Below are 27,402 nucleotides of genomic sequence, written 5' to 3'. Positions count from 1 at the left end.
ACTCTTGTCTCTTAATTTGGAAAGTTCAAGAGATTTCTTGTCTGTTTTCCATTATCCATGCCTTAAAGGTTTAAGCAGATTAAAATAAATTAGCAGAATCTATTAGCCTACATGATACAGCACTGGCTCTAACCTTGGTCTGGTAAATAAACCTTTGTTTTAATTTGCTAAATATATCTAACCATCTGTTTTAACTGGGGAGGGCCAAAAGGAGAAGCCCTTGCTGTTAAAAACACTGAAATTCAATTCAGTAAATAAAAAAATAATGAGAATATTATAGGTACAGAAAAGAGAAAGAGTGTTGCTCTCTCTATTAACCAGGAGCACCAAACTTTGAGTTTAGAGAGGATGTGTCTGTGCAATCCTGCACTGAGGTAAATAATTCTGCAGGGAATATTAAAAGCCCCAGTTCCTGAAGTTGAGGAATTAGTGGGCATTTCTTGGCACTCAATATGAGCGCTACTCTGCAGAATTGATGGCTGTGTAAACACACTCATAATCTGCCAGTTTGCTTTGTTTTAATAAGGCATGAATATTTCACAGAAAAAAAAATCTGTCCTCTCCTTTCACTGTTCTTGTTCCCTTCCTTTTTTCAATGATAGAGAGCAAAAACTGGTGAGTTAATTAGAACCTGACAATTGTGTAGAAGAAAGATTGAAATTGCAGATGCATCAAGACAATAACCCAGATTATAATTTGGTATTCTTAAACCCAAGTTAGATTCAGAGTTATGTTTTTTCACAGCACCTGTTTCCTTGTGATTGTCCATAATACGGTTTAATCTTGTATTTTCTGCTGCAAAGCTCAGCTGGAAAATACACTGCAGGAATTAAATTAAAGGCACCTTTTGTCCACTGCACATAACATCTGGTGAAGAGGGCTCACATGTGCAAAACCACATCTCAGTTCATAATCTGATTTCTCTTAAAGCTATACCCTGATCTGATGCCAGCACACGCAGGTTTAGGCTACAGTGGTAGACAAGTAGGGGAATCTAAATTTTATGTGGTGTTCCCAGATTGCTCTGAGGATGTCTCTGCTTAACAGTGTGCTTCAGGGGCTTTCTGTGGCTCTCCAGATGCATCGACTCGTGAATCACAAGCTGGTACACAATGGGAGAGTGTAATGACTGAAAGAGTGACCCCAGCAGAGCCCTCCTGATGCTCCTGCTGCCGGGGGAAAGGATTATGTTACACCAGCAATTTTCTGTGGATGGGCCACAATAATAATAAGGCCTCTGACCATTCAGTCATACAGGGTACATTAATTTACTGCCAGAATGAATAGGCCAACAAAACAGTTTATGTTACAAAGGGGTTCAATAACTTATTTTTCACAGCCTTGCTAACCAGGCTTCCCATCAGCAGACAAATGGGATGCCATACCATGTTTTGTGTTCTCTAGTCTTCAGTTCCCACTTTGCTTGTGCTCAGTCTCTTTTTATTATACTTTACCCCTAGATTATATTCTTAACATCCAGTTGATTGGATAATATCCTTGTTGTAGAAAAATCCAAGTAAAACTTCTTTCTGTATATTTTCCCCTTATTTCCTGAGAAATTTTGTATTTTTATGTTCTTATTGTATCTCATCCACACTAGCCAATCATCTGTTTGATTGGCTTTGTATCTCTGTCTTGCTATGAGAGTGGGTAATAAAGATATAACCCAGTACATGTCCTACTCATGTAAGCAGAAAGAAGTTTACATATATAAAATGCTTTTACTTTAGCTGTGTTCAGACCTGAAGAAATGCCTGTTTACAGACTCCATTCCCAAATTTATTTGGGCCATTACATACGACATAGAGAAAATGGCCTAGACAACTCAAGGGGCATACATTCTGGTTCTAGATATACATTAAATGCTAAGGATAACATTAGCTCTGCCAGGAGAGATGTGGGCTTTGTTTGGGGAGGGGCCATGAGCTGAATGGTTTAGCCTCACAACCTGCGTGGAAATCCTGAGGGACGCAACAGGAATTTTGTGCTGCAAGCATTGTCCTGTGTGTTTGCACAGTACCAAACTATCACAACGGTGCCCCAGTTTCCCTGGGGCTTATAAATGGTGCTCATTGTACAGTTCACCAGCAATAATAACATATCCAGTTTGGGCTTTTCATAATTAGATTGTTCTACTCTGTGCTTATAGGAAATCCAGTTAAAGTTTGATTTCCCTTGTTAGATCAATAAGAAAATTATCTTCTACTTCCCAGGAGGCTGTTTCTGATGTCTTACTACCTATTTGACTATTAGTGGGTAGCTACATTAGGGATGTTGCATGCTTGTTTGTTTTTCAGTGAGTTAAGAATTTAGTGAAACAAGTCAAGTGTATTCTTAGTGCGTCCCTTTTTATTTATACATGCATGTACACATGCTTCCAAGTCCCATTCACAAAACAGTTTGTCATCCCAGCACAGCTCCCCTGTGGTCCACCCTGGTAAGGCAAACACCAGAGAATTTGTTTCTACTTCTTGTCAATCATGTTCACATTCTCGTTTTTTTCTGTATGGGCTTTACTGCTGATAGATCAGTGCCTGCATTTGCAATTGGGCTGTGCCTGTGTCCTACTGTCCTGGTTGCCAGCTGCATACTTCATTATTGTACAGCCCTTTCTTGGATATAAAGCACCTTTGCTATTCCTTAAAGACATTTGGAGCTCCTTTGTAATGTGCCTTTTGGGAAAACCAGAAACATCTTCCATGTCAATACTATATAAGGTTTGTTATTTCAAGAGCCACAGCGATGAGGGACATGCACTCATGTTTGTAATGGCTGCAGCGTTTGGCTTCATCTTGTTTACCAAGTGCTTAAAACTTTGCAAACTCATCTGTGTTACGTGAATCATTTGGATGTTCACAACTTCACTGGAAATGAGTTGTAGACAGGTTTCCACTTGCAGTTCCTTCCATTATTTATTTCTCATTATTTTCATGCATTAAATCAGTATGCTCAGGAAAAAGTATGATAACTTCATAGTTTTTTCTCCGGTCTGTCTCTCAGGACATTTTCCCCTGGGTCATGGCAGTTAGGATAAGCTGGAAGAACATCATTTCTCCCTGATTTAATAATTGCAGCTTGTCTTCATCCATAAAAACACTTCAACTGATCCCATGTTGAGGCACAGGAGAGAGGAGGACTTGGTTAAATAGCTTAGATCTCCTCAGGACTGCAAATCTCAGCTTTGCAGACTGTATCATCATGGCCAGTGTGAGTTCTCAATGTGTGGCATGTGATACATTGTCTAATCCTCAATCTCTCCTAGATGCAGACAAGTTGCTCTGTCTGTTGCCTCAGGTTTTCAAAGTGATTTAGCTTGGGAGTGTTTAAATCTGGGGGTTTACTTCAGACTGTCTGTAATTATTACCTCCTACCAGATAAATGTGATTCAGGTGACTTGAATGTATCTTGCTATGCATTTTCTCAATATTTTATTTCTTTAAACAACATTTTCTTGAAATGTGTCCAGCTTCAAACACTGAAACCTATGGGGTGCAGCTAAATGTTCTCTTGTATTGAAAGCAAAAGCTATTTTAACTTTGTGGGCTGAAGGATAATAAGGTATGATTTATTTGTGTAGAAAGTTCTTGACATTTCACCATACACTCCCACTATTGTTGAATTGGTCACTAGTACATTATTCCCTTTACTGTATACTGATGGGAAAAAAGCACATTAGCATTCATCAACTCCAAAGGCCAGCTGGGAAAGCCCCGTAGGAAATTCTGGTCAAGATATACACTTTTCTTGAGCAAGTGAGATTTTGACAATCCAAAACAAAATTTTAGTTAAAGACAGATGAAGATTGTGAGGTGAAGTATTAGAGCTGCATGTAAGCATTAAGGGAAGGCACAATACATTATGGGAGAATTGTCTTCTAGCTCATAGCCTTGCTGCTCTTGGTTCTCCATGCAGGGAGTCCAAACATTAACTAATGATGGAGTTTCGACTGGAAACTGGTGGTATCCTTTGGGTGCTTCAGAATATTTGACCTTCAGTGCATTTCAGCATGGATTTTGTTTCCATTAAGCAAGGCTTGCAGCAATTTTCCTTTTAATCTTGAAAAACAGAACTGTGGCAAATGGAAACTAGATCTTTCTTCTTTAGATTTGATTTAGAATCTGTTTGAAAATTATGACTGATAAAGCCATAAATATACAGAAGTTATGGAAATAATTGCTCTCAGGCAAAACTTAAGAAAATTACACCCAACCACTCTCAATATATTTTTTATTCCAAAATAAAAATTGTAATAGTAATTATGCTAGTTCTTTAAGACTTCCTCATTAATGATGTCCAAAACACTTCACAAATAATAGCAATGAGATTTGATTGAAAAAATTACTCAGTGTGCTGTTTCTTGGGACCTCAGGAAGAAAGGGAGGGTTGGAAAAATGCTCTTCATTCACAAAATGCTTTGGATAGAATGAATCCTGAGAAGCCGGAGAGAAAAGGAAGACTTTGCAGTGAAGATTCAGGAAGTGAAGTGATCAAGTAACTTACGGAAGTGAGGGAAGGTAAAACTTTAAAGAGGTACAACAGCTTATGTGAAGGAGCAGCCTGTGACCATGAATGGTGTGGTGATGAGAGGGAGGCATCCTCAGCAGCAGGACTGAGTGAGGCAGACTCACAATGTGGAGGAACAGGCTCTCAGGTCACCATTCTGCATGGACCAAGGCATGGAAAACTCATGTGAGCAACAGAGTAGCTGATTGATATTTTCCAGAGGTACCACTGGTGTAACTGGGGCTAACAGCAGCATGTGCGTGGTCCTGTCTTTGGCACAGGGGCTGGATCTAGGACATAGAGATGGGCAGCCTTTTTTTTGGATCTCGGGCACACATCAGAGAAAGGGAACAGGGTGGAAATCTAAAGTGGTTCAGTGCAAACAAAGACATCCCTTGGAGAGTCCTCGTTTTCAATTTCAAATCTTACTTAATATAGTTCCCTAACTGAACAAGTTTGTGATACAGCAGTGGTACAGCAGACCTCATTTATTTAGCACATCTGCTTCTGGTGAGTGTTAACGTAGCACATTCTCCTAAAACCTTCCATTCAAGGATGGCATTATGCTTTGATGAAGTTCACTTTAGTACTAGCAATCTCATAAGAAATGTTCTTGTTTTATCATACAGGGTTCACCGATAGTCTCAGCTCAGTCAGGTTCTGAATATGTACTTTTCTTGAAGTCAGTGGGGTTGTTTATTATAAGCCAGTTTCTAATTTAAAGCACTGATTCTTATGAGAACAGCCTAATTTCAAAACTCTTTCAGGAATTTACAGCCTGTGCTCTCCTTCCTTGTTCTAACTGCCTCATGGTGGGAGTTTTATCTGCAGAAGACAGGAGTCCTCGATCTGTGCATTAAACTGGGCATCTCCAGTTCAGTCTTTGGTTAGCCAGCAAAGAGGATCACCTTCTGCTTCTGCTCTTCACCACAATCAGACACTTCTGCTTCTGTGGCAGATCTGGTTACCTGCAGGAAAAATTCAAGGAGAGTTTAGCCCTGCTTTCTCTTTTCTTACTAGTGAAAATGGTTGTCCTGAGCACCACCTCTGGTGGCTGATTTAGACATGCAACTGTAAGGATAATGAAAAAAATTTGCCTCCAAATGTGGAGGAGACAGACTGAAGGATCCTTGAATGATGACAAAGGGGTGTTGGTTTGGGTTTTTTTTCCCAATCAGATTGCAGTGGTTGTAGAGGCCAGCATGCAGCTTGCTTTCTTGTCTGAAGAGAGGGATTATACTGATCAGAATGTCATAGGAAGCTGCAAGTGATGCATGAGCACTCACTTTATCTTTCTCAGTGAGGGAGATTGTGTGACAGCTGCAGAGCTTGTCTCAGTAAACAACAGATCACAATACTGAAACACTCTGCAACATCCTCAGGAGAGCAAGAAGTCTTTGGGTTTGCTCACAGTGGGGCTGTGTGTGGCACTGCTCAGCCAAGTTTCGCCAGCTGGTGGTGGGGCACAGAGCTGTGGCCACATGGCACTGTGCAGTGCTCTGTGGGGCTGCAGGGAAGGTTCTTGAGGAGGGGAGGAAGTGTCAGGGTGGTGTTTGTCCCAGCTGACAGCCAGCCGAGGAAAGCCAAATCTATTCTTTCCATAAAGTCCTGTGCTATGTAGACACATGCCTTTGATCCTGTAAATCTCTGGCAGGACAAATGGATGTGCTTATATCTCATGGACACACATCCATATCCACCACTCTGCAGCACTGTGGCATCCCCTCTTCCTCTTTATTGGCTATGGCCAAGGAGAACCTGATATGGTGTGTTTCAGTCACCATCCCTGGAGGTATTTGACAGAAGAGTAGATGTGGCCCTTAGGGATGTAGTTAGGTGGTGGACGTGGCAGTGCCCAGTTAATGAACTTGATGGCTGGACTTAAAGATCTTAGAGGCCTTTTTCCAACCTAAATGATTTCATGTTAGTTGGGGGTTGAGGTCTTGGTGGGCTTGTGCTATAGGAGCCATGTTGAAGAGGGATGAACCTCTCTCCAGTTACAGGACTTCTTTCCCAGTCCCCAGCCTGAGGCCTGGGGATTTACCAAGGGAAGGTCTCCCAGCTCCTGGAAGTCTCCCAGATTTGCCCAGGTCAGGTGTGGATGGAACTTCTGCCCACTCTTCACCATGTGCAAATTAGGAACCCAAGGGAAACAAAGAGGGATGAGACTGACCTCTCTGTTGGAACAGAACTGCTGCATACTATAGAAAAGTGCCAAATTGGGAATGTGAATTCAGTCATTCAAAATCCTTCCTTGAGGCAGCCCCAGGACAATTTACCAGCATACTGTCCCATACTGGAACTGAGCACTAGTTCATGCTTATTATTTCATGTTTCCTTTATCTGGGATTGAATCCCTGGGTTCTTCCTCATATATTGGTGTGTTTTGCCAGCTGTTCCATATTAATAATAAAAAAGTAAATAAACAAGCAGTTATAATTGTACTTTTGCAAAAATTTGGTTTGGACTAAGTTCTTTATTCTTCATATTGAAACAATTTAGCAACATTTATTATGAAGAAACTATTAAAATTTAGGAAACAAAGTAAAAATGCTTGGTATGCAATATGCAATACTTAGTGCCTCCTGTACATCACATGCATTATTGATAATTGCGCCTTGATACACCAGCCAGTATCCCTAAACCCATTTAACAATTGAAACCACTGAGACATTAAATAGTTTCATGATTTGCTCACGACAGAGAACTCCTGTGTCAGTGCTATTGGGCTCTTGGGACCATGCCTACATCTCTAGCTGTCATTTCTCTCTTGGGGTGGAAGCAGCTCAGCAAGATCAGTTCAGAGAGAAGCTGTAGACATTAAGGGAAGAAGCATAAAATCATCCAGATCTTTAAATGTTACTATGTTTATTGTGATTCCTATGGCTCTGTGGAGGCAAGTCTTTGGTTTGGGGATTTTTTCCCTTCAGGATGATAAAAAACAGAGCCTTTTCTTCAGTGCTGTTCTATTCCTTGGTAGCTGAGGGATAGGACTATTCCTTCTTTTACAAGACCAAGAGAAAAAGTCTTATTCTTTATTTTTCCCATCATCTCCTATCCACATATTCTGGGACAGTTTGGAGAGGGGCATTAGCAACTCTTGCTTCTCGGATCTCATGGAAAAGGAATGGCTCACTGCAAGCTGCTATCACAGTGACTCACAGGCCACTCATGGGTTAGATCATTGCTCTTTCATTTGAGAAGGGGCTTTGTAGTTGGTCAAGACAGGAAAAATTGTTTGAGTGGGCAGGAAATTAGGTAGAAACATATCTAGAAGGTGAAGACTGAAAGGAAAGAAAGCAGGAATGGGAGGAGAGGTGAATGTGGGGTCAGAAGGGTAAACTGAATGAAACCATGAAACTGAGACAGCTGTAAGAACATGCGAGGTATTGAAGGGAGAGAGAAGGAAACTGCTGGTTTGGCCCGTTTTGTAGGAGGGCATGTATTCTGTCAACCGCCTTCTAAATCCTCAGAGCTGGGAGTGGAGGTCAGAGATTTGAGAAGACAATGACACTGGAAATTGCAGCAGTTGGGATGAGGACATATTTAATGTACAATTAAAGATTTTGATGGATCAGGTTGAAAGAAAGAAAGAAAAGAAAGAGAAAGAAAAAGAAAGAAAAGAAAGAAAAGAAAGAAAGAAAGAAAGAAAAGAAAGAAAGAAAGAAAGAAAGAAAGAAAGAAAGAAAGAAAGAAAGAAAGAAAGAAAGAAAGAAAGAAAGAGAAAGAAAGAAAGAAAGAAAGAATACCAGCAATGAGGTGGAGGTGGTGATGGGAAGACAAGACAGCAGGGTGATATGTATGTGTAGGAGGACTTCTGGGGTAAAGCCAGATTGAGTTTTTGGCCTCATAAGTAAAGTTGAGCTCTGAGTGCTGACACATTTGTTTGCTCAGCTCTCCCTGTGCAGCAAAAGATTTCTCCCTCCCCTGATAAATTTGCTAAATTGTGGAGTGGTTTTGCATAGTGAAGGCTACTCTTAAAACTCAGCATGGTGTGCGAGTAAAAGTTGATGTTCAAAGTCTATTGCACTAACCTGTGGTGTGACCTACAACTGAGAGCTAAAATTTAAAATGAGCTGATATTAAAATATGATTCATGGCCAGTCCAATAAAGATAATGCTGTAATTTCATTGTAACGTCTATGCATTCTTGGAAATGTCCACCCTTGCTGCATTTGAGACGACAGGTGATAGCATGGCTGGGTAATCATTAGTTTTCTCAGCTTTGGTTACAGCCTTGTTTTTACCTTGTCTCTGATGGGTCTGGTCAGGGACCCACACACAATGGAAACTGTGGCCTCAGTCTTAGCAGGCAAATGTCTACTTCATGGAAAAGCTCTGAATACTGAGGATAATTGAAGCAGAGGATGGTCTGAGATGCTAGGTCTGCTTCTGAAAAGGGGACATTTCATCAGTCTGTACCTAGAAGAGAGCCTGAGGTCTTTCCTTGTTTTACAACATGATTTGCATCTTTTGGTCATGGTTCAAATCCAATACTGAGAGTCTTCCAGCCTAGTGGGTGGTCTGAAATAAAACTGAGTGGTTTAATCACTATACATCATCTGCCCTGTGCCAAGGCTGAAGCAAACCAAAAGGGGATATTGTACAAGTTATGGGAGTCACGGCTGTCATCTGAGCCTTGCCAGCAGTGCTCCAATACTCACACACAGTAATTAAGCATGTCCTGAACTAGTAAGCTGAGTTAAGAGAACTTAGAAGAGACCATGCTGAGGCAGTAAGGGAAGCATTCTATGTGTGATCAAGTTAGCACTGCACAAAAGTAGGTCTGAGTATCTGCAGAACAGGTACTTCTTTATTGCATTGAGTCTGACAGGTCCAAAGTGCTGTGTATGCTCTACTTAATTGCAAAACTTTTACTATTGAATCAGCCTGTTTTACAGAGTCTTACATAAGGTATGGGATTCAGGTTATCTTTTCTGGAATGGAGACCCTCTGAATTTATCTCTCATAAGGTCTTTTTATGATCTCTTTGAAGGTTTTCTGTGTAGTCCTAGGATAGGAGCATGGTTAGTCTGTGCTCGTGGGTATACCCTCATTTCACACAAAGAATCCTTGGTCCTGTTCAGTTTCATTTCTTTTGCTTTGAACAGGAAATCCTTGCTGAGTATTATTTTGCAAGAGCTGTTGTTGAATAGCACTGTGGGTAGCCATGCTCCATGCACCTACAATGGCTTTGCAATTTCAAGGCATGGGCATTTAACCTGTCTGCTCTTGTGTGATATGTGCTGGCCACTCGAAACTGTTACAGCCTGCTGGGGATGGGAGCGACAAAGGACTTAAGTGAGATGAAGCAGTGAATGCTGTCCTTCAGACAGGGGAGCCTCAGCTCAGTCTTTGCATATTTCATTCCTCCAAAACGCACAGGGTAAGGGTGAGGTGGGGAGCAGTTGCTTTTGAGGAGATGAAGATTCAAGTATTACCAGGTTTACCATATCTTTAGAAGGTGATCCAAAAACTATCAAACTCAGCGGAAAACTGCCAATGATTTGCAAAGCTTCTGGATCAGGCTCTTAAACTCAGCTCCTGCAAATTGGCTTACTGTCATTTGTGCAGCTGAGTAATCCTGGTCCCAGCCCTGTGCTCTCAGGAACTCAGAGCAAAGCAGTGTGCTGGAGGCTGGGGACCACCCTCTGAAATGGCAGAGGGTCTGTTTTCACCTTGCCTTAGGCTTGCACAATAGCTGAGCACTGCTGTGCCTGCAGACTTACATTTCCTTCAAAATTTTGTCTTCTTTGCAGCTGGATACCTGAGCCACCTTGAGCTGTAGAGGGACTCACAGAGCTTTAGAGGTTCTGAATCAGATATCTGGAGAGGGATGGTGTTGGAAACTATTAAACTTTTGTTCATTGGTTTTCATGTGGAGGAAGTGAGAGCACGGATCTTTAACCCCCTGGAAATGATTAGAGACGAGAAGCACAAAGGAGGCCTTGATGAACATTTTGCCCCTAAGCCATGTGGTTCCAAGTTTTCAGTCTCCTGCTGCTGACATGCAAAGCCAGAGCCTTGGTTTTTAATTTTTCATACTGTTTTTAAACAGATACTTTTGCAAATGTAAACATACCCCAGCACTGAAGGTTTCCAGCCAAATTAAAGAGTCAGCACTGGAAAAATCAACCTTCAGAAGAAGGTCAAATATAAGCAATCTCTGGCGTTCATTGGGTCCATATGTGTAAACTTCAGCTAATATGGGGTGGACCTAGGGCAGCATTTACCTTGAAGTACTGAGTTGGTTTCAGAGTGAAGCTGAAAATGTTTTTAGGGATGCCTGTGGTCTGAGCAGTAGATTTGAATGTGTTGAATGAAAAAAGACCCATGTCCTGATTCTTGGTTGCAGTTGCATTCCCTCTTAACAGGAAGAAAGAAGTTTGGGAAGGAAAATGTGCCATTTGGCATTAATTCTGACGACTTGCATTTATACATTGTTATGTGGGACCATGCTGGGTTTAATAATCTCCAACAACATGCCTATAAAAGCTTAATTTTGCTATGAGGATGCATGCCTTTCAGCCTTTAATTTAATAACTGGGAAGGGTTTCTTTATAAGTTGTACCACCTGCAGTACTAATAGAAATCAAGACACTGCCTGTTATTTCTTGGGCTTGATTGACATTTGAGCCAACTTGGAAAGATTCAAGCAAACTACTGCCTTTAATTTTTTAAAAAATTATTTTTACCTGTAGTTTGTCAGAGCTTGCCATTAAAAGGAAGCACTGATGAGTGTGCCTCTCTGAAGTGATGAGCTTTTGCTTGGAGCAGCAGATGAAGAAATATTCTTCCTGCCACTGCACTCTAATAGTGGGTTAGTTAGTAAGAAAGAGTCAGTAAAAGAGGAGGTAAAATGACAAGAGAAATTATGGCCTAAAAGCAGGATCCTTAAAAGGTATCATCATTATATAGCAATTCTCTAGTCCTACCCCCATCACCAAGAGAAATGCCAGAAGATCTGCAGCACGTCAGCCATCTAACCTGCCTGAAAGGTGTTATTGTTGCTGGTTCTGCTTCTTGGCTCAGAAATGTCTCTGCAGCTAAAGAGCTACAGAAAAAGAAGTCAGAGTCCCATTAGGAGAATGCCAGAGGTGAAACTGCAGTGCCTCCCTGGTGCTAGTACATCATTAAGGGTCCCAGAGGAGTGTAGGAGGATGCTTGAAGGTTAGGGGAGTTATTCCTTAACTCATGCCTTTTCATTGAAGAGCAGAGGAGGTACACGTGTTGTGTGTGGTTACACAGTGTGACAGGAATGCTGAGAAGGGCTGAAACCCTCCAGCCCCAGCAGCAGAGTTTTATTATTGTGAGGATGGAGGTGTCACTGTCAGAGGGGCCCTGGCAGTGTCCAGTTAAGCAGGGCAGGGGGTCAGGCCAGATGGTGTCCAGCTCTGTGGGAGCTGTTTTGAGACATGGTGTTTGGGGCAGAGGCTGAGGCTCCATGACAAGGTCCTGCTTTGGAAAGAGAGGCAGGCCGTGTAGACTTCAGGGACTTTTTATATGTGCTTTCCTAAGGTTTCGATAATCTAAGGGCTTGATTAAGGTTCATCTATCCCTGAAGGGAGAAAGGACTTGAAATTGCTCAACAAATATCCCTACATCAAAGGTTTCAAACCATTGCACATCTGTAATCCTGTGAAGCATGCCAAGACACCACAGGCCTTGGTGAGATTCCTCATCAGCATTGTCCTCTCACCCCTGTGGAAAGGGAAACTAATGCCTGCAACAAAGTGCTCAAACCTGACTGCCTTCAGTGAGGCTTCTCAATTCATCTTTGGGGATATAAAATGACAGTGGAACATGTTTTTTCAGACCGCTTTTGAGCTGGTCTGAACTGCATCATTATTGTTATGAGTCATCAGGTCATTGGCCTGTGTAGTGGTGTTCTGTTGGCATGAGACCAGATTACCTACCATGCTGAGCCTCCTGGATCTACAACAACCAGTCCTTGAATGAGGCAGGGCTACTTGTCAACAGGTCACAAAGGGATTACAGTCATACTGATCTGGTCTCATCTGTGCCTTGCCCCCTGAGGTATTTGGTGTTCTCCATGTATTTTACAGCCAGAGTAGTTAACAAAATAAATTCTCAAGAGAAGTCCTCACAGGAAAGCTGGATGACTTTCTGAAAGACATATTTAAATCTATTCCCAGTTATTTTGTGCAATTAAGGTGTAAGGTGAGAAATTAAAATTCTGCCATCTGTAATATACACAAAGTTGATGGTGGTATTGAATGATGGGATGCTGTGAATGCCCTAGCCTCATGCCTGAGGGTACCCTAAAAATAGTAATTCACCTTTTTTCTTTTAAAACTGGAGTAGGGTGGGTTTTTTGGTTTTGTTTTTGTTGTTTTTTTTTTTTGTTTTTTTTTTTTTTTGTTTGTTTGGGGTTTTTTTGTGGGGTTGTTTTTGTTTGTTTGTTTTTTGGGGGGGGGGGTTGGGTTTTTTTGTTCATTGGTTGTTTTTTTTTTTACAACAGGACTTCCCACCCTAGATTGCTCAGCTGATGTTAACAGATGTAACTTCTGGAAGAGCTTTGTCTCTTCGACCAAAGCACAGCCAGATCTATTGCTTTGCATTTAACCTGTGTGATTGCATTTTGGACAGTTGCCTAGATGGGCAAGTCCAAAGCAGCTGATAAAGCCAGTCTCAAGCCTTTGCAATTGCTCAGCCACAAAGATGCTGTAATGACACCCAACATCCCACCATTTAAAAATTAAGGAAGGATTTAGTTGATAGGTTAAATGCTAGGTAAAATGAAGCATAGAAGATAACCTAAGACCTGAAAGAGAAGGCAAAATCTGTCATTGAAGCAGCCAGGTCCTGAGTGCAGATCACTAGTATTCTCTAACTTGGCTCTTCATCAGGTGGCACAACCTTCTCTTTCCGGCAGGCAGCAGTTTCCCTTTGATTAGCACAGAAGGCAAGGCTGGGGAAGTGTTATGGCAGGCAGCCTCATCCCTTTACACCGCTTAATCCTGACACTGAAGATGTTTCCTCAGTTTTAACTTAGTAAAATTGAGCTGCTGTTTGTCTCTGAAACCAATACTGACACTCCATCATGGATGTGAAAATAACTGCTGAGACGGCCTTGTGTTTATGTGTGGGTTTTTTGTACATTCTGCTGAGAATCAGAATAAATAGAAACCCTTTAAAGAGGTTATTAATTAGCCTTCCCCTGACAGATAACTCAGTAGGAAATCCATTAGTAAATGTCTGGGTGAACTCACTGCTTCTGGAGCAGCTTTACTATTTTCTGCTTTCTCGTTTCCATTGCAGATCTGAAGCCCTGGGTGTCGAATTTCACCTATCCAGGTGTGCATGACTTTTCTCAGCTTGCACTGGATGCCAACAGGAACCAGCTCATTGTGGGAGCAAGGTAAAGATAATCTTTTGATGAGTCTAGGGTTGCTGCTCAAGCTCCTTCCCTTCAGGTTCTGGCTTCAGAGGAGAGTGTGTATCCAGCTTATGTGGCCAGTTTCCCCCTTGGAAAGAAAGCTATAATTTATGTAGAGGGATTTAGACATCCAGTATAATTGCAAAGAAGAGAAAATTACTAGAATTAAAAAGAAAAAAAAAAAGATGCTATCAAAATGACTGGTTAATGAAGCAGAATGCTGGCATCTCACTCAGTATTGTGAATGTTAGAAGAGCTACAGTAAATCATTCTGCATCATCCCTCTGCCAGCACAGAATTTGACTTTATGGTTTATTTGCCATGGCAAGACTTTCACTCAGAAGCAGGCTCACCTACACACCTTTAACCACTTGCCACTTGGCTCTATCACTTACCTTTAAGTAAGTGATAGAGCCAAGGCAAGTGGTTGCTTTCTTCTCTGTTAGAATCTACTTCAGAATCTCTTAGCTTCACCTGGCTGATGTAGTCAGATCCTCACCCAATGTGTTCTGGTGCAACTCTTTCTTTTGGCCTGTTGTATATAATTATCATATATTTTCCTTTATTTTAAAATATTATTTTTATTTAAGATGTCACAAGAGGAGGGGGAAAACACATAAGATAAGCATAGGCAAGGTCTTACAAATTTAGAGCTGCATTTGTAATGGGGAAAAGAGCTATGCTTCAGTGAAATAATATATGTCAGAAGTGCTTCAGTCACAAGTCCTAACAGCAACTATTTTTTATTGCATAACAAACAGATAAGACAAGCAAAAAAAAATAAATACTAAGCATGGGCTAACAAATCAGTTAAAGTATAACTCTTAGAACATTGTGGTATCAGTCTCTGCTCTTAACAAAAATGGAGGGAGAGTGCTTCCTTCCCAGTGTATTCAGCAGTAGAGGACAGGGACATGAGGAACAGAGGTGGAAGAACTCATGGTAAGAGCAAGAGAAAAGAGCAAGATATGTAGGAAAAGGAGAGTTTTATGCTTCACAGAAACAAGTGAGGTGTGATTTAATATACATTTTCTGCAGGTATATGTGCAGTAAATAATAACACTTACCTTCCTGTAGCTGTTCAAACTGCCAGAGGCCCTCCTGCTTTTCATACAGAAACATTTTACTTTTCAAGCTGAGGCTTTACTTGTGCTGGGATCTTTAACCAGAAATTATTAATATTTATTACTTCAGAACAGCATTGCTTTGGGGATGGCTGTGAACAGTGCCTTCTGCCAGGCATTGCTCAGGCACGGTGCTCTGAGGAATTTGTGGTTTACATAATTGGGCTGCACGGCAGGTTTCCCCCACGCAGTCCCTCACCCCTCCTCAAGCCCCACAGCACGTCCTGAAGGGACTCTCTGCTTCCCTGAGAGTCTGTACGAGTGTGGTTAGACAGGGGTACAACATCATCACAAACAGGGAGTGACAGCAAAGCTGGCTTCCCGGTGGAGCCACACTATATTGCAGGGTACAGCCTCATGAGGAAGCTGTGACAAGTATTTATAGAATTTGCTTGGAAAAGTCAGTTTTCATGAAGCACTACCCAGCTGACTGGGAGACTGAAAGTTTCAGTGGTGCTGCACTGGGCAGTGCAGGGTACATTTAATGAAGATGTCACTTTCCAGGTTTGGTGGTTGTGGGTTGTTTTTTGTTGTTTTTTTTTGTTTTTTTGGTTTTTTGGGTTTTTTTTGATGCTTGGTGTGGAGAAAGTGGGGGGTGCTGAAGCCATTTCCTCATCTCAGCTCCACCCCATGGAAGGTGATGGGGAGAGATTCTTGAAAATGGGGTGTGGATGGTGTCCTTGCTGCTGTATGGCTCTGGGTGCACTGAGCTCCTGTTGGAGCTGTGCCTGGAGAAATGGGAAGGGGAAGTTAAGCCTTTTCTGTTCCCTCCTTCCCTGATAAATCCACACCTTGTTCTGGACTATTTTTAGGGGTGATTTTTTGAGTCATTAGTTGCTCGTGCACCATCTGCTTGAATTTGCAAATGAAACAATACCTCAAAGAGATAGGAGCTGTCTCTATCCATCTTTGCAGGATGTAATTTATGAAACCTAAATTTAAATGTTAACCATGTTTAAATGTGCTGCTGTAGATCATATTAGTAGTAATGCCAGCTATTCTGGGGTTGTGGAAGGAGTTTGGGATCAGAGTGGTGTTTATAAGTACTCCCACTTCTCAATTTCCTGGTTAACATAATTCTCTTAGATGATAGAGTTATAAATTATTTCAGACTGCTTCTGTCTGTCTCTATTTAAAAGCAGTATGACCTCACCACAGCATGTCTTTGGCTTAGTTTGTCCTGTGTTTCAAAGCTTCATAGAAAATACTTCCTAGAAAACCCGGGGGTTCACAAGAGTTTTTGGTTTCAGGAATTGGACACAGCGTGACTGAAACTGTAAGAGGTATTGAGGGCATGCCATGCAGACAGGGAGCTGGAATAACATGAGACTTGGATTTCCAAGCTTTATCCTTATCTAAGAGCCCTCCTTAAATGACTGGCGCTGTCTGAGAGTAAACCAGAGGAGTTTGATAACTCCACTGCACCAAACACCTGCCAAGTTAAAAACCCAGAAACAAAAGAATTAGTTTCAAAAGCCCACCATGGTTTCTAAGCAACGTATTTACTTGTCACATCATTTGTAAAATCCAAACGCTTGAGAGAAAGGATATGAATAGTTTAGAACATTGTAAATCTACACTACCCATATTATGAGTCACATTTCATTAAGTATAAAAACACACATTTCAAAAATTCATAACCTTCATTTTGACTCACAGTTTGCATGTTTTGTTTTTGTTTTGGATATAGTGTTAGTGTTTTAATGTACTGTTTTTCTGCTGTGAATGAGTGATTGTTTTGAAATATTTGCTGCTTTTTTCAGCTCCTGAGCACAAGCAATCGCCATTTGAGCTTACTTTAATGGGAGGAAAAACTATAATCTAGACCTCATTATTAGTGAGAAAGAAATAGAAAATATGGTCACAATGATTTCACCTGTCTGTTGGAGAAGCAGTGCTCTGCTGTGTCACCTGTGCTGTAGGCAGGGTGCCCAGGCCCCAGGGAGTGTGAGTTTTGTGGAGGAGGGATATGGTATAGCTGTGACATTCCACCTCCTCAAGGAGCCTTACTCCTTGAGACTGTCTCATTGCTGGCTGGGCACAGACAGAAGCCAATAAAGAAGTGAAAGACCCTGCTTGGAAGCCGGCCAAAAATCATACTTCACAAGAGCTCTCTGGTGAGGACAACATAAAAGGTGTGAAGGAAGGTGGTTGAGACACCATGTGACAATCTGGCACAGCAGCAAGCTGAAGGGAAGCAGCTTGAACAACAGGAGGATGGCACCCAAACAAATGACTGTACAGAGAGTGGCTGGGAAGTCCTAAGGGAAACATTTGACTATTCCCAGAAGGAAACTACAGGGGTGTGAGCTCAGGGCCGTAGCCTGATGAGGCTGCGGATGGGAGAGGCATGGCTACAAGGGTCAGCCATTCACAGTGAGTGGAGGTATTACTGAGGAAAACCAGCCAGAAAGCATCATGGCCAGAAGCCCTCACTGTTCTGCCTGTCAGCTCCATCAGGAGATGGGAAAGGATCATCCCCCATGGCTGTCACACAGGAAAATGCAGCTCAGGAGCCCTTTGTCACAACTGGCTGTTACCAAGAAGAGCCCAGAGGTAGCGAGTAGGGAGCAAAAACTGCATCAGGGACTCAGAACTGATGTGTAAAGTGCACATCATTATGGACTGCCAGACTTCTCAACAATACATGTAAAACTACTTAGCTGCAGGAGATGCAAGTCTTGATGCTGGACAGGGGTGATTTTCACACTTGATTTAGAGCTGATCTGAATGTGCCTGTTACTGCCAAGTAGATAGGTGCAAGGAGGAGACATCACAGAGTCATAGAAAGGCTTGGGTTGGTAGGGACCTTAAAGATCGTGTAGTTCCAGCCTTCCCACCACAAACAAATATGGCACCCACTAGATCAAGTTTCTCAGGGCCCCACTAAACCTGGCCTGGAACACTTCCAGGGATGGAGCATCAATATGGTTAGTTTGGGGAGCAGGGAAGGTGCTGTATGAATTTTCAAGTGTTGTTTTGGGGAAGCAGCCTGGGCACACCCTTTTCTGACTATTATGCATCTGGCTGTATAAAAGCATTAAAAAATGTCTGGATCATGCAGGCTTAGGAGCTGAAGGCTGTGTAGAATGACTGATGTCCCAAAAGAGTTCCTTCAAGTTGCAGCTTGCAGAAATATGGCAAATTGTAAATATATTCTAGGACCCTCAGCCAGAAGGTTTGGCACCCTGAGTTTATTGAAAGTCTCTGGTGTATGATTGATTAGTCTGTCAGGCACCAGGTTACATGCAGATTTGTGGCCGAACATAGGCCCTTTCCTGCCTGTTTGGCAGAACGCTCCAGAGCACTGCAGTAAAATGCTCAAAACCTGTGCTTGTCAGAAAATACCACTCTTACCCTTGGGCACATTCAATCCTGTACACATCTGGGCTGCCACTAAACCCTTAAGTCTCCATAGATAATGTCTAGGCAAAAAAATATTTTGCAAACCAGGAAATTCAGTGGCAGCAGTTGGGTCAGAGCAGTTCCACAGATCCACAGAGTATAAAATCTGTCAGCAATAGTTTATATTGCTAAATGATCAGGGCCCCTAACCAACATTTATTCTCACAGGGCTTCAGTGAGGCAAAAAAACACTAATAATTTCACACCATACATCTATGGAATCCAAAGCCAAGAGGGATTAAGAGCCACCCAGCCCTGTGAAAAGGCTGTGATGTTGTGGCATGTGAATATGTAGCATATCTGAAAAGCAGAGCAGTACAGCACCTAACACAGCTACTCCTGCACTTTCTGAAGATACCAGTCAAGGTCTGCACAACCTCAGTCTGCACTTGACTAATGTGGAGTAATGTTCTCTGGGCTCAGAAAATCCATGGCAGAGGTGTAATTTGGATCCTTTACTCCTGTATTTCTACTTGGTATTTTAATCACTTGTTCTCAGCCTTGCTTCTCCAAAGAAGATGCAAAATGTTCATGAAAGCCTGTGAGTCCTATGCACTTACACTAGGAAAGTTTGGCTTTGGCATGGCCAGAAAAGTCAAGTCTCATATAGCACAAACTAACATGCAAACAAGTCAGCATTGGGCACAACCACATGAGCATAGCCAACAGGCTGTGTAGTCCACAGGCTTGCCCTGAAATAGCCAGGAGTGGTGTGCCAGTTGTCCCTGTTAGCATCTGACTACAGGATTTTTCTGAATACATTTCTGAAACAGGTGGACTGAACCATTTTGGTGGCTTTGTGCTATTTTTGCACAGTCTTACGCCAGCTTTACCCCCTGCTAAGTCACATTGGGCTGAGAAATTACCTTGCCAGTAGAGGTATTAATGAGGACATGAGAAAGCAAAGAGCATGATAATGTTTTTGATTATATCCAGATCATAGATGGGCAGCTGAAACAGAGTGCACAGAAATGGAGAGAAACAAATGCCTTCCTTCTCACTATGATTTTTCCTATCAGACAAAAGAATGCTCTAATTAAAGTTGCATCCTTGTATCATAGACTGGAGAGGGGCAGACAACATGGTGATGTGAGAGAAAAAAACCCAAATCAGTCTCTGAAATTAACAGAAACTTTCAAAGGACCACTTTTTTTGAAGACATTGCTTGACCTGTGACGTAAAGAATGTGGTGAAGGTGAGAAAGCTATGATTAGACACTGCAGCTAGTTAAATCCATAATTGGGGTGCACAGTTTCTTTACAAAGGGAACAAAAGTGTGATTTAAAGTGCAGGTTTTAACCTCTCTGGTTGAGCCTGAGATAGTTCAAAGGGAGATTTTCCTCTCTGATACTCTGCCAGGTGAGGTCAGCTCAGCCCTTGTATAAAGTGTGGAGGGAGAAGCCTCACTGGGGTGTCTTTTTTTACCTATAGGGTTTGCTTTCCTCTGCTGGTCTGCAACCAGAGTGAATTTGACATACCCTAAATCTATGCTGTCCCTGACTTATACCCCTTGGGGAGGAGGGGAAAAGGTGTGAAAAGGATGAAGGACAGTTTTTGTAATTATGGGATTCTGGAAGGTTTAAAGCCTGGCCCAGTTTTTTTTCCAAAGTGTTTTTTGTTTTTTCTTAGTTAAAATTTGTGCATTTTTTCAAGCAAAGAACATGAATTTTACTTAGCTCAGAGTAAATAAATCAAATAAAATGCTATACTACAACACTGTCAGGTTGTTGGAAGGGATCAATGTGCAGAAGAAGCTGCAGCTGTAGGAGGGCAAAGGGGCAGTTTTGCACGTTGATGTTGTATGTGGAGAGGAGGGTGAGGCAGTGGCAGTCTCTGGTCTGTCATCTTTGTCAGCAGGGAAACAGCTGATCCTTCAAATTGCCTGCAAGGCAGCACCACCCACCCCTCTGCAAGTGATCTCAGCACTGCTGTGGGGCTGAGCACTTTCACAGCCAGTGCCTGCACAGCCAGTGCTGTGTGAAAGGCAATCTGCATGCAGCACAGACTGATAGGAAGCATCTTTACACAGCAAATTGCAGGCCACACTAGAAAAATATCTCATATTCCAGATAAAATGAAAATTGGTGATACCCTATCACGAAAGCAGCCACCCGTGAGAGGCTCACTTGCTTTAGTAAAGCACTGAGAATAATTAGGTTTGAAGATAGTATTTCTGAGAGTGGGATGGGTGCAAACACAAGGTCAGGATGCTTTGGCAAAAGCCTTGGAGACTTGGACAGAATGTGTTTTACAACATCACAGAATGGGGCTGCAGAGCAATTTTCCTCTGCATTGCTGAGAATACTTTCTCTTGTTCTGGTTAAGGTAAAAATATGTCAGTTTTATATGGCATGGCTCACCACAGTGGTTTGCATACCACTTTACATCCAGATGTTTAGGTGCTAAGCCTACTGTTCTGTGCCACTGCAAAGGCATAAAACCCAGCAAAGAGAAGGGATTGTTGGGCAATAACTTAATCTCACCAGCTAAGTCTATCAGTATTTACATACAAGTCATGTTGAATACATCCAGAGAACTGAGGATGTTTATCAGCCTAAATAGCCAGGGGAGATTTGAACAATAATCAGTGCATCAGAAGAAGAGGAATTTTATGTTGTGATTTACTGAAATGATGGGCAAATAGGAGGGCAAAGGTCTCTGTGAGTCTTGGGGCCATATCAAGGTGCTGTAAGTGCTCTCTGACTGCAGCTGGATGAGAGAGGAAGAGAGGAGCTGTCAGCCACATGTCAAAAAAGCCTTGAGGTGGCATATGGGATAATATGTGATGGTCTGAGAGATGGAGTCACTCTTCCAGGAAAATAAGAACAAACCCACACAAGAGCTTTGAAAATTTTTCTCAGTTCTCTGAGGTTTTAAAGAAACTCATGTAGTGAAAAAAGGAAAGAAAATATAGCAAAACAAAACAAAAAAAGGAAATTGACCCTCATTTGATAAATATATTCAAACAATATTACACAAAAAAAAAAATCCCAATCCCCATTCTTTGAAGGGTCTCAGGAGCATAGCAAATACTATAACCCCCAAGGATGTGGAATCACTTTGCAGGGGGGCTTTGCCTCTCCTGCCCTGGGGAAAGAGAAGGCCAGAGACATCAGAGCCAAGTTGCTGTTCCCTTTGCAAGCTGATGGAAGAGGGGACAAGGCTGTAAATCCAAAGGCCAGTCCCCTTTCTGCTTCTCCCTTCCCCAGCAGCATCCATCCATTTTGATTTCTGCATATTGGCATAGCCCAAGTGTGCCTCAGCTTTGATGTTGTCCTGCCTGCTCTGCAGCTGTGTCTCTTGACTCTTCCTAGAGTTGGCCCTGAATACACAGCTTCTAGGGGAGCATAGCTGTGCCATGTGCCCTGTGCCATTAAAGCTGATGGGAGCTCTCCACTGAATGCAATATAGAGGGATTTCATCCTTGTTTCCACAGAGAAGTACTAACTGGGCTTCAGTGCAACACAGAAACAGTAGCTGAGACCCTGGCTTGATTTGGAAGCTGTTTAATACAAATGATATGCTGCCTGCATAAGGATCCTCTTCTAAGAGGTTGTTTCTGTAGCTCCAGCTGAATTTATAACCGAGAAAAGTTGCATTGGGAACAGCAATGTTTCACACAGCAACTGCATCATATTACTCTTTGCCATTTAGTATGGTTCTCTGTTGTACATCTATTGATTTTTGAGGAGGAATGATGTATTGGACAAGTTTTTCTTCAATAGAAACAAAATTACTGGTGAATAAGGATCCAGCTTGCAGGGTAGCTGCTGGTCTTCCACCTTTTGTCCAGCAAGTGTTTGCCAGCAGCTTCAAATGAACCACTGGAGTGACATTTGCAAACAGATTGTCACATCACACTCTGGACCCGGCATGTAATTAATTCCTTCTGAAAGCAGAGGCCAGAATCATCCTTCAGGAGCTGGGTTTCTTGGGATGGTTGGCTAGTTCCAAAATGTGGATAACCATCTGAAAAGTTCAGCCACAGCTGGACCTGCATACAGGCACTGTGCGTTAATCTAGCATGAGATTTGGTAGCCAAGAGCCCTGGGGTCTGCTCTCGATTCCATCACTGGCTTGCTGTGTGCTTTGGAGAAGGTCATTTAACCTTTCTCTGGCTCATTTTCTCCATTAGTGTAAGGGGGGAATGATACTAACCAGCTCCTTGGGAGTCGTGAAGCATGACTGAGCTGTGTTTGTCATGTAGTGTGGAAGTACAAAGTATATCTAAGGCCTCCAGGAGCAAAGATAGGAAGAGCTGACAGGAGCTGCTGGCTCCTAGCCTGAGGCTCAGCCCCAGCACGTGGCTTCCAGGAGTGCCAGAAGGGAGCATTAGTTGTCATATGCATAATTCTATGTCTTGTTTCATATCACCCAAAGGACCCTGCTCTGTTAATTATTTTTCTTATTATCTACTCCGTGACAGTTGTGAGACCCTCTTGCAGACCTGAATCCTGACTGCAGCACAATCCCACCCTGAGGAGGGGAAGTGAGAGGGAAATGCAGATCTCTTCTTCCTGGCATCCAGTGATAGTATGCACTGGGGTGGTTCAAAAGTGTGACAGAGAAGGTTAGGACATTAGGAAGTATTTCTCTACTGAAATAGTCTATTTTATTTTGTTTTATTTTATTTACACAAAGAACCTCTTCCCAGAGCACCATGAGCCTATCTGAGGCTCCAGTTCCTTATCCAGGCTGTGTTGCATGACAGGAGCAGAGCAATATTAGGCTGCAAAAGGGACAGTAACTCTTCACTCAGTTCTCTTCAACTTTCCCTGTCCTGGTTTTGGTTGGAATAGAGTTAGTTTTCTTCTTTTTAGCTGGTACAGGGCTGTGGTTTGGATTCTGTATAAGAATAACTTTGGTAAGACAATGATGTTTTAGTTTTTGCTTATGCTAAGTCAAGGACTTTCCAGTTTCCATGCTCTGCCAGAGAGCAGATGCACAAGAAGCCAGGAGGCTGGCCAGGATAGCTAGCCTGCACTAGCCAGGGATATCCCATACCCTGGAACACCATGCTTGAGTACATTGACTGGGGGCAACTGGCCAGGAGGGGCCAATTGCTGCTGGGGGATGGGTTGGGCATCAGGCAGGGCAGAGTGAGCAGTTTTATTGTGCAGCACCTGTGTTTCTTGGGCTTTATTGCTCTTTCTCATTATCATTATTGTAACAACAACAATTGACTTTGTTTCAATTATTTAATAGTTCTTATCTCAGCCTTTTCCCAATTCTCCTCCGAGTCCCACTGAGGAGGGTGGGAGTGAGAGAGTGGTTGCATGGTGCTTAGTTGCTGGCTGGGGTTAAACCACAACATTCTCTCAACGTGTATTTTTTATGCCTGATCAAACATTATTAGCAGCTTCTGTTGGCTTTGTTTCTACTTGCAGAGTAATTGCCTAGAAAGAGAGGGAGCTTAAGACAGCCTACCCTGTAAGGAAGAAGGGGGGAACTTCTCACACATAATATAAGGTGCAGGAAGTAGCCAAATGTGCTGGGGTAACATGTAGTGATAGAGACCAGCTGAGTTAAGGCAGCATATTGTTGGTTTCTGGGTGCATGTCCAAGTCTTGAGAGGTTGTGGCCAGCATGTGGGCTGCCATGGCTCCAAATTTGATAGCAGAGGTTATTCTGAAATATAGAGAGGTTGTCTTACCTACTTGGTGTGTGAGGAATTAGGAAATGTGAACAAGCCTCACTCATTTAAATAGCAAAAAAATCTGAAGCTACGATAGGCTTTTATTTATAAATGATCAGTCCATCAACTGCTGATGTTCCTCTTGATCTACCACAGCAGAACTGAAAAACTGCTCTCTTAATTAGGAGGAAGCACCTTTTAATCAGCCAGTACAGTTCTGAGAGATGTGGTGCCTGAAAAGAGGCACTGAGAAGGAGGTCTGAATGAATGATTGAAGCATGCTACAATGCTGGTGGTTTCACAGCTCCTAAGAGGAAGGGTCTCTGTTATTGTTCAGGCACTCTTATTATGTGGTTTCCCAATAGAAAGTCTTCAATTTGTCTTCTATCTCTGTTGCTCAGTGGCATCATAGCCAAAGTGCTCTGCCTTCCAAGTAAATTGTTTCAAGGCCAGGCAATGTTTGAACAAGTGCATGGGAACCTTGTTACAAAGTTCACCCAAGGTGCTATTGGCTACATGAAATAAATCCTTAATAAGCAGATTTGACTTGGAAATGTCATTGCAAACAAATTTAAGTGGGTATATTCTTCCACACCCTTTCCCGAATCACATGTCAGCTGCTCTCTTACTGCTCAGTGGTACCAGGCACAGGGAGCACTTAATCATTTTACAAGCAGCCAAATACAAATTACTAAGCCAATTAACAAATACTTTCATTTAAAGGATTTCTGCTGCAGCTTGACTCTGTTCATATGCACACAGGATAGAGTTCCCAGTTAAGAAAGTAATTCAACCTGTACTCATGAGTGTAAATGACACATGCTGTGCCCCAACTTTGGGTGCAAGTTATTCTCATAACTAGGGCATAAACTAATGGTCCAGGAGATCTTCTCCTGGTTTTGCTGCAGGTATGTTCTGTGATGTTGGCTAAATTGCTCAATCTGTGCTTTGAATTTAAATGAGAGTGATGTATCTTTTCCTCTCTTCTCTATATATCCAGATGGCAAATTCTTTAAGCCTGTGTTTTATAGAGCAGGACAGTCTTTACAGAAGTCGACTTTGTATATCTGAGCTGGGGAATAATAACCCACCGCAATCAGAGATGACAGAGAGGATCTGCCCTCAGGTTGTTTGAACAGGCGTTGGCTGGGAATCAATCTCCAGAGGATCCATCATCAACCCATTCTGTGTCTTAATGCAACAACAACACAGCCTTGCCTGAAACTTCAGGGCATTACTGTTTAACATGGGCATTTTCAGAAAGGCACTGATGTTTATGAAAAATAAGGTTAGTTGTAATAATAATTAGTGCTTTGAGGCATAATGTCATTTGTAGCATAGTACTCAGAGGAGTGCAGTCACTTGCTTTGGAGATGGCTGAAATGCAGCCAAATCTGGAGTAAAACAAAGCTTGGGTTTAATACTTTGAAGTTGTGTGACCTTTTAGGACAGCAATTAAGAAGGTTGTCCTATCCCTCCAAATGTGTGCACCAGTTTTCCATACAGAAGCAGGAGGATATTAGAATATCCTGGCTGCACCAGGCAATTGCTCTTCTGGCCTAGTCCAGTGGGTTTAATTTAGGAGACAAAGGAATTAACTAGCATTCACTTACAAGAGAAGATGGGAGGGGAAAAAAAAGACAGAAAAAAAGATCAAGAAGGTACCTCATACATTCATGTGGAGATCTCAGTGTTCTTATATACTTCTTAATCATACTCCTTCAGCTGCTCTAAATTATAGTTCAGCAAGGTATTAAACAGACATAACTTCAAACACAAGCAGAAAAAAAGGACACAAATGGGGCAATTCTAGCTACACTAAACCATGCCTGTCATTCTTGGACTGAAATTGCAGTTAAAATGCAATTCATAAAAATGGCACTGTCTGATTCAGCAGATGTTTTCCTTTGGCATTTTACTCCTGGTACAGCTTTACAGAGCAAGTATAGTTAAAAGAGCATGTTATTAATTAAGGATTAGTCAGTTTTAGCTGGGCAGGTCAGCTGGAGTCAGGAGGTGTCTGATAGCCTGATTTGCCTACAGATATTTTTATTGCTGCTGGTAAGATGTGAGAAGGATCAAACAAACAAAAAGAAACTGTCAGTGCCTGTACAGACACCAGGTGAGGCAGGCTGATAAAAAACATGGGGAAGCCCTCCTTTCTGTAAGAAAGCCCCAAGGTCAGACTTAGAGAGCTAAGGTTAGTATAAAGCTTTTGGAAGATCATTGTGCTATTCACATTAGCACTGTGTCCCTGCTTGGTTCAGGTCTCAGCCACCCGAGTGGCTTTGTCCAGGTGCTACACAGCAGTCACTGAGAGAACAGACTGGCTTTATTGAAATGGACACTATCCCTGTCTGCATCTGTTTTGGCTGAGTGGAATGAAAATTGTGTCCTTTGGATATGTCTCTTTCATTAAAGATATTTTGGTTGAATTTGCTCTGCAGTGCTTTCAGGGAAGAAAAAAAAAACCCTAATATTAAAACTTATTACCTAGTCAAACTGTCCAGCTTTTTGCAAGCCTAGAACAAGGAGCTGAAATCTGCATTATAAGACTTCCAAAATCAATGCATTTAAATAGCATGCTTAACAACAGGAGAGAAACTTCAAGTCCCTAGTTATGAGAACTTTTTTCCTGAGGGTATTGTAAGATTGGAGGCCTTTCCCAGCAGAAGGCTTACTCCATGATGTCTCATGTCCTGGAGTTGCTTTAATATTTTGGTGTGAGTAGGTATGTGGTGTTGCAAGGGAGCAGTCAGGTCTGTCACTGGATGAGAATTTAGCTTCATTTTGAAATTTTAGCTGTGTGTAGCTTAGTCCTCTGGTCTGCTGCATGCACCTTTATCTAAGTCTGATGCTGATGCTAAAGAGTTAACAATTTTTCTGGGGGGAAAGTATGCAGCCCTTTGAGACAGAATAGGGTTTCTGACTGTACAAAAGAACTGCTGGATCTTCAGTGACAGAAATAGGAGAAAGGATGGAGATTTCCTCTGTGTCTGTGTCTGTATACCTCTCTGTGTACTTACAGGAGGTATGATAATCACTGATACATTTTCTTCAGATATTGCTGTTGGGTCTCATTCTTCTCTGGATAACCAGTCCCAGTACAGAATACAATGGTGCAAGTCAAGAGCAAGTCAGAGCTATATCAGCCGAAGATTTGGTATCAGGAGTTCAACTTCCCAAGTTCCCCATCCTTCTTTATTAACAGTCAGCAGCGTTTGAGAGCTTTTGATTTATTTATAGAACTGGGACAAGTACACAGGCAACTCTATGCTTATGACTTAGATAGTACACAAGTGATACAAAACAGAAGAAGGAAAAATTGCTCAAGC

General features: G+C 42.1%; 1 protein-coding gene across 6 annotated transcripts in view; it reads left to right on the top strand.

Moving 5' to 3' along the window:
* The window catches only part of SEMA5B (semaphorin 5B), a 268,694-nt gene that overhangs the window by 135,761 nt on the left and 105,531 nt on the right, over nucleotides 1-27,402 (top strand). For all 6 annotated transcript variants that reach the window (XM_064435011.1, XM_064435012.1, XM_064435010.1 and 3 more), the window contains one exon: nucleotides 13,786-13,885. In XM_064435011.1, the coding sequence (XP_064291081.1) occupies nucleotides 13,786-13,885 (100 nt within the window). The remainder of the gene's footprint in view (nucleotides 1-13,785; nucleotides 13,886-27,402) is intronic.

The sequence above is a fragment of the Passer domesticus genome, chromosome 10 (assembly GCF_036417665.1).
Source record: "Passer domesticus isolate bPasDom1 chromosome 10, bPasDom1.hap1, whole genome shotgun sequence".
In the NCBI taxonomy this organism is placed as follows: Eukaryota; Metazoa; Chordata; class Aves; order Passeriformes; family Passeridae; genus Passer; species Passer domesticus.
The sequence above is the reverse complement of the archived record's forward strand: the minus strand, read 5'-3'. Positions and strand labels throughout refer to the sequence as shown.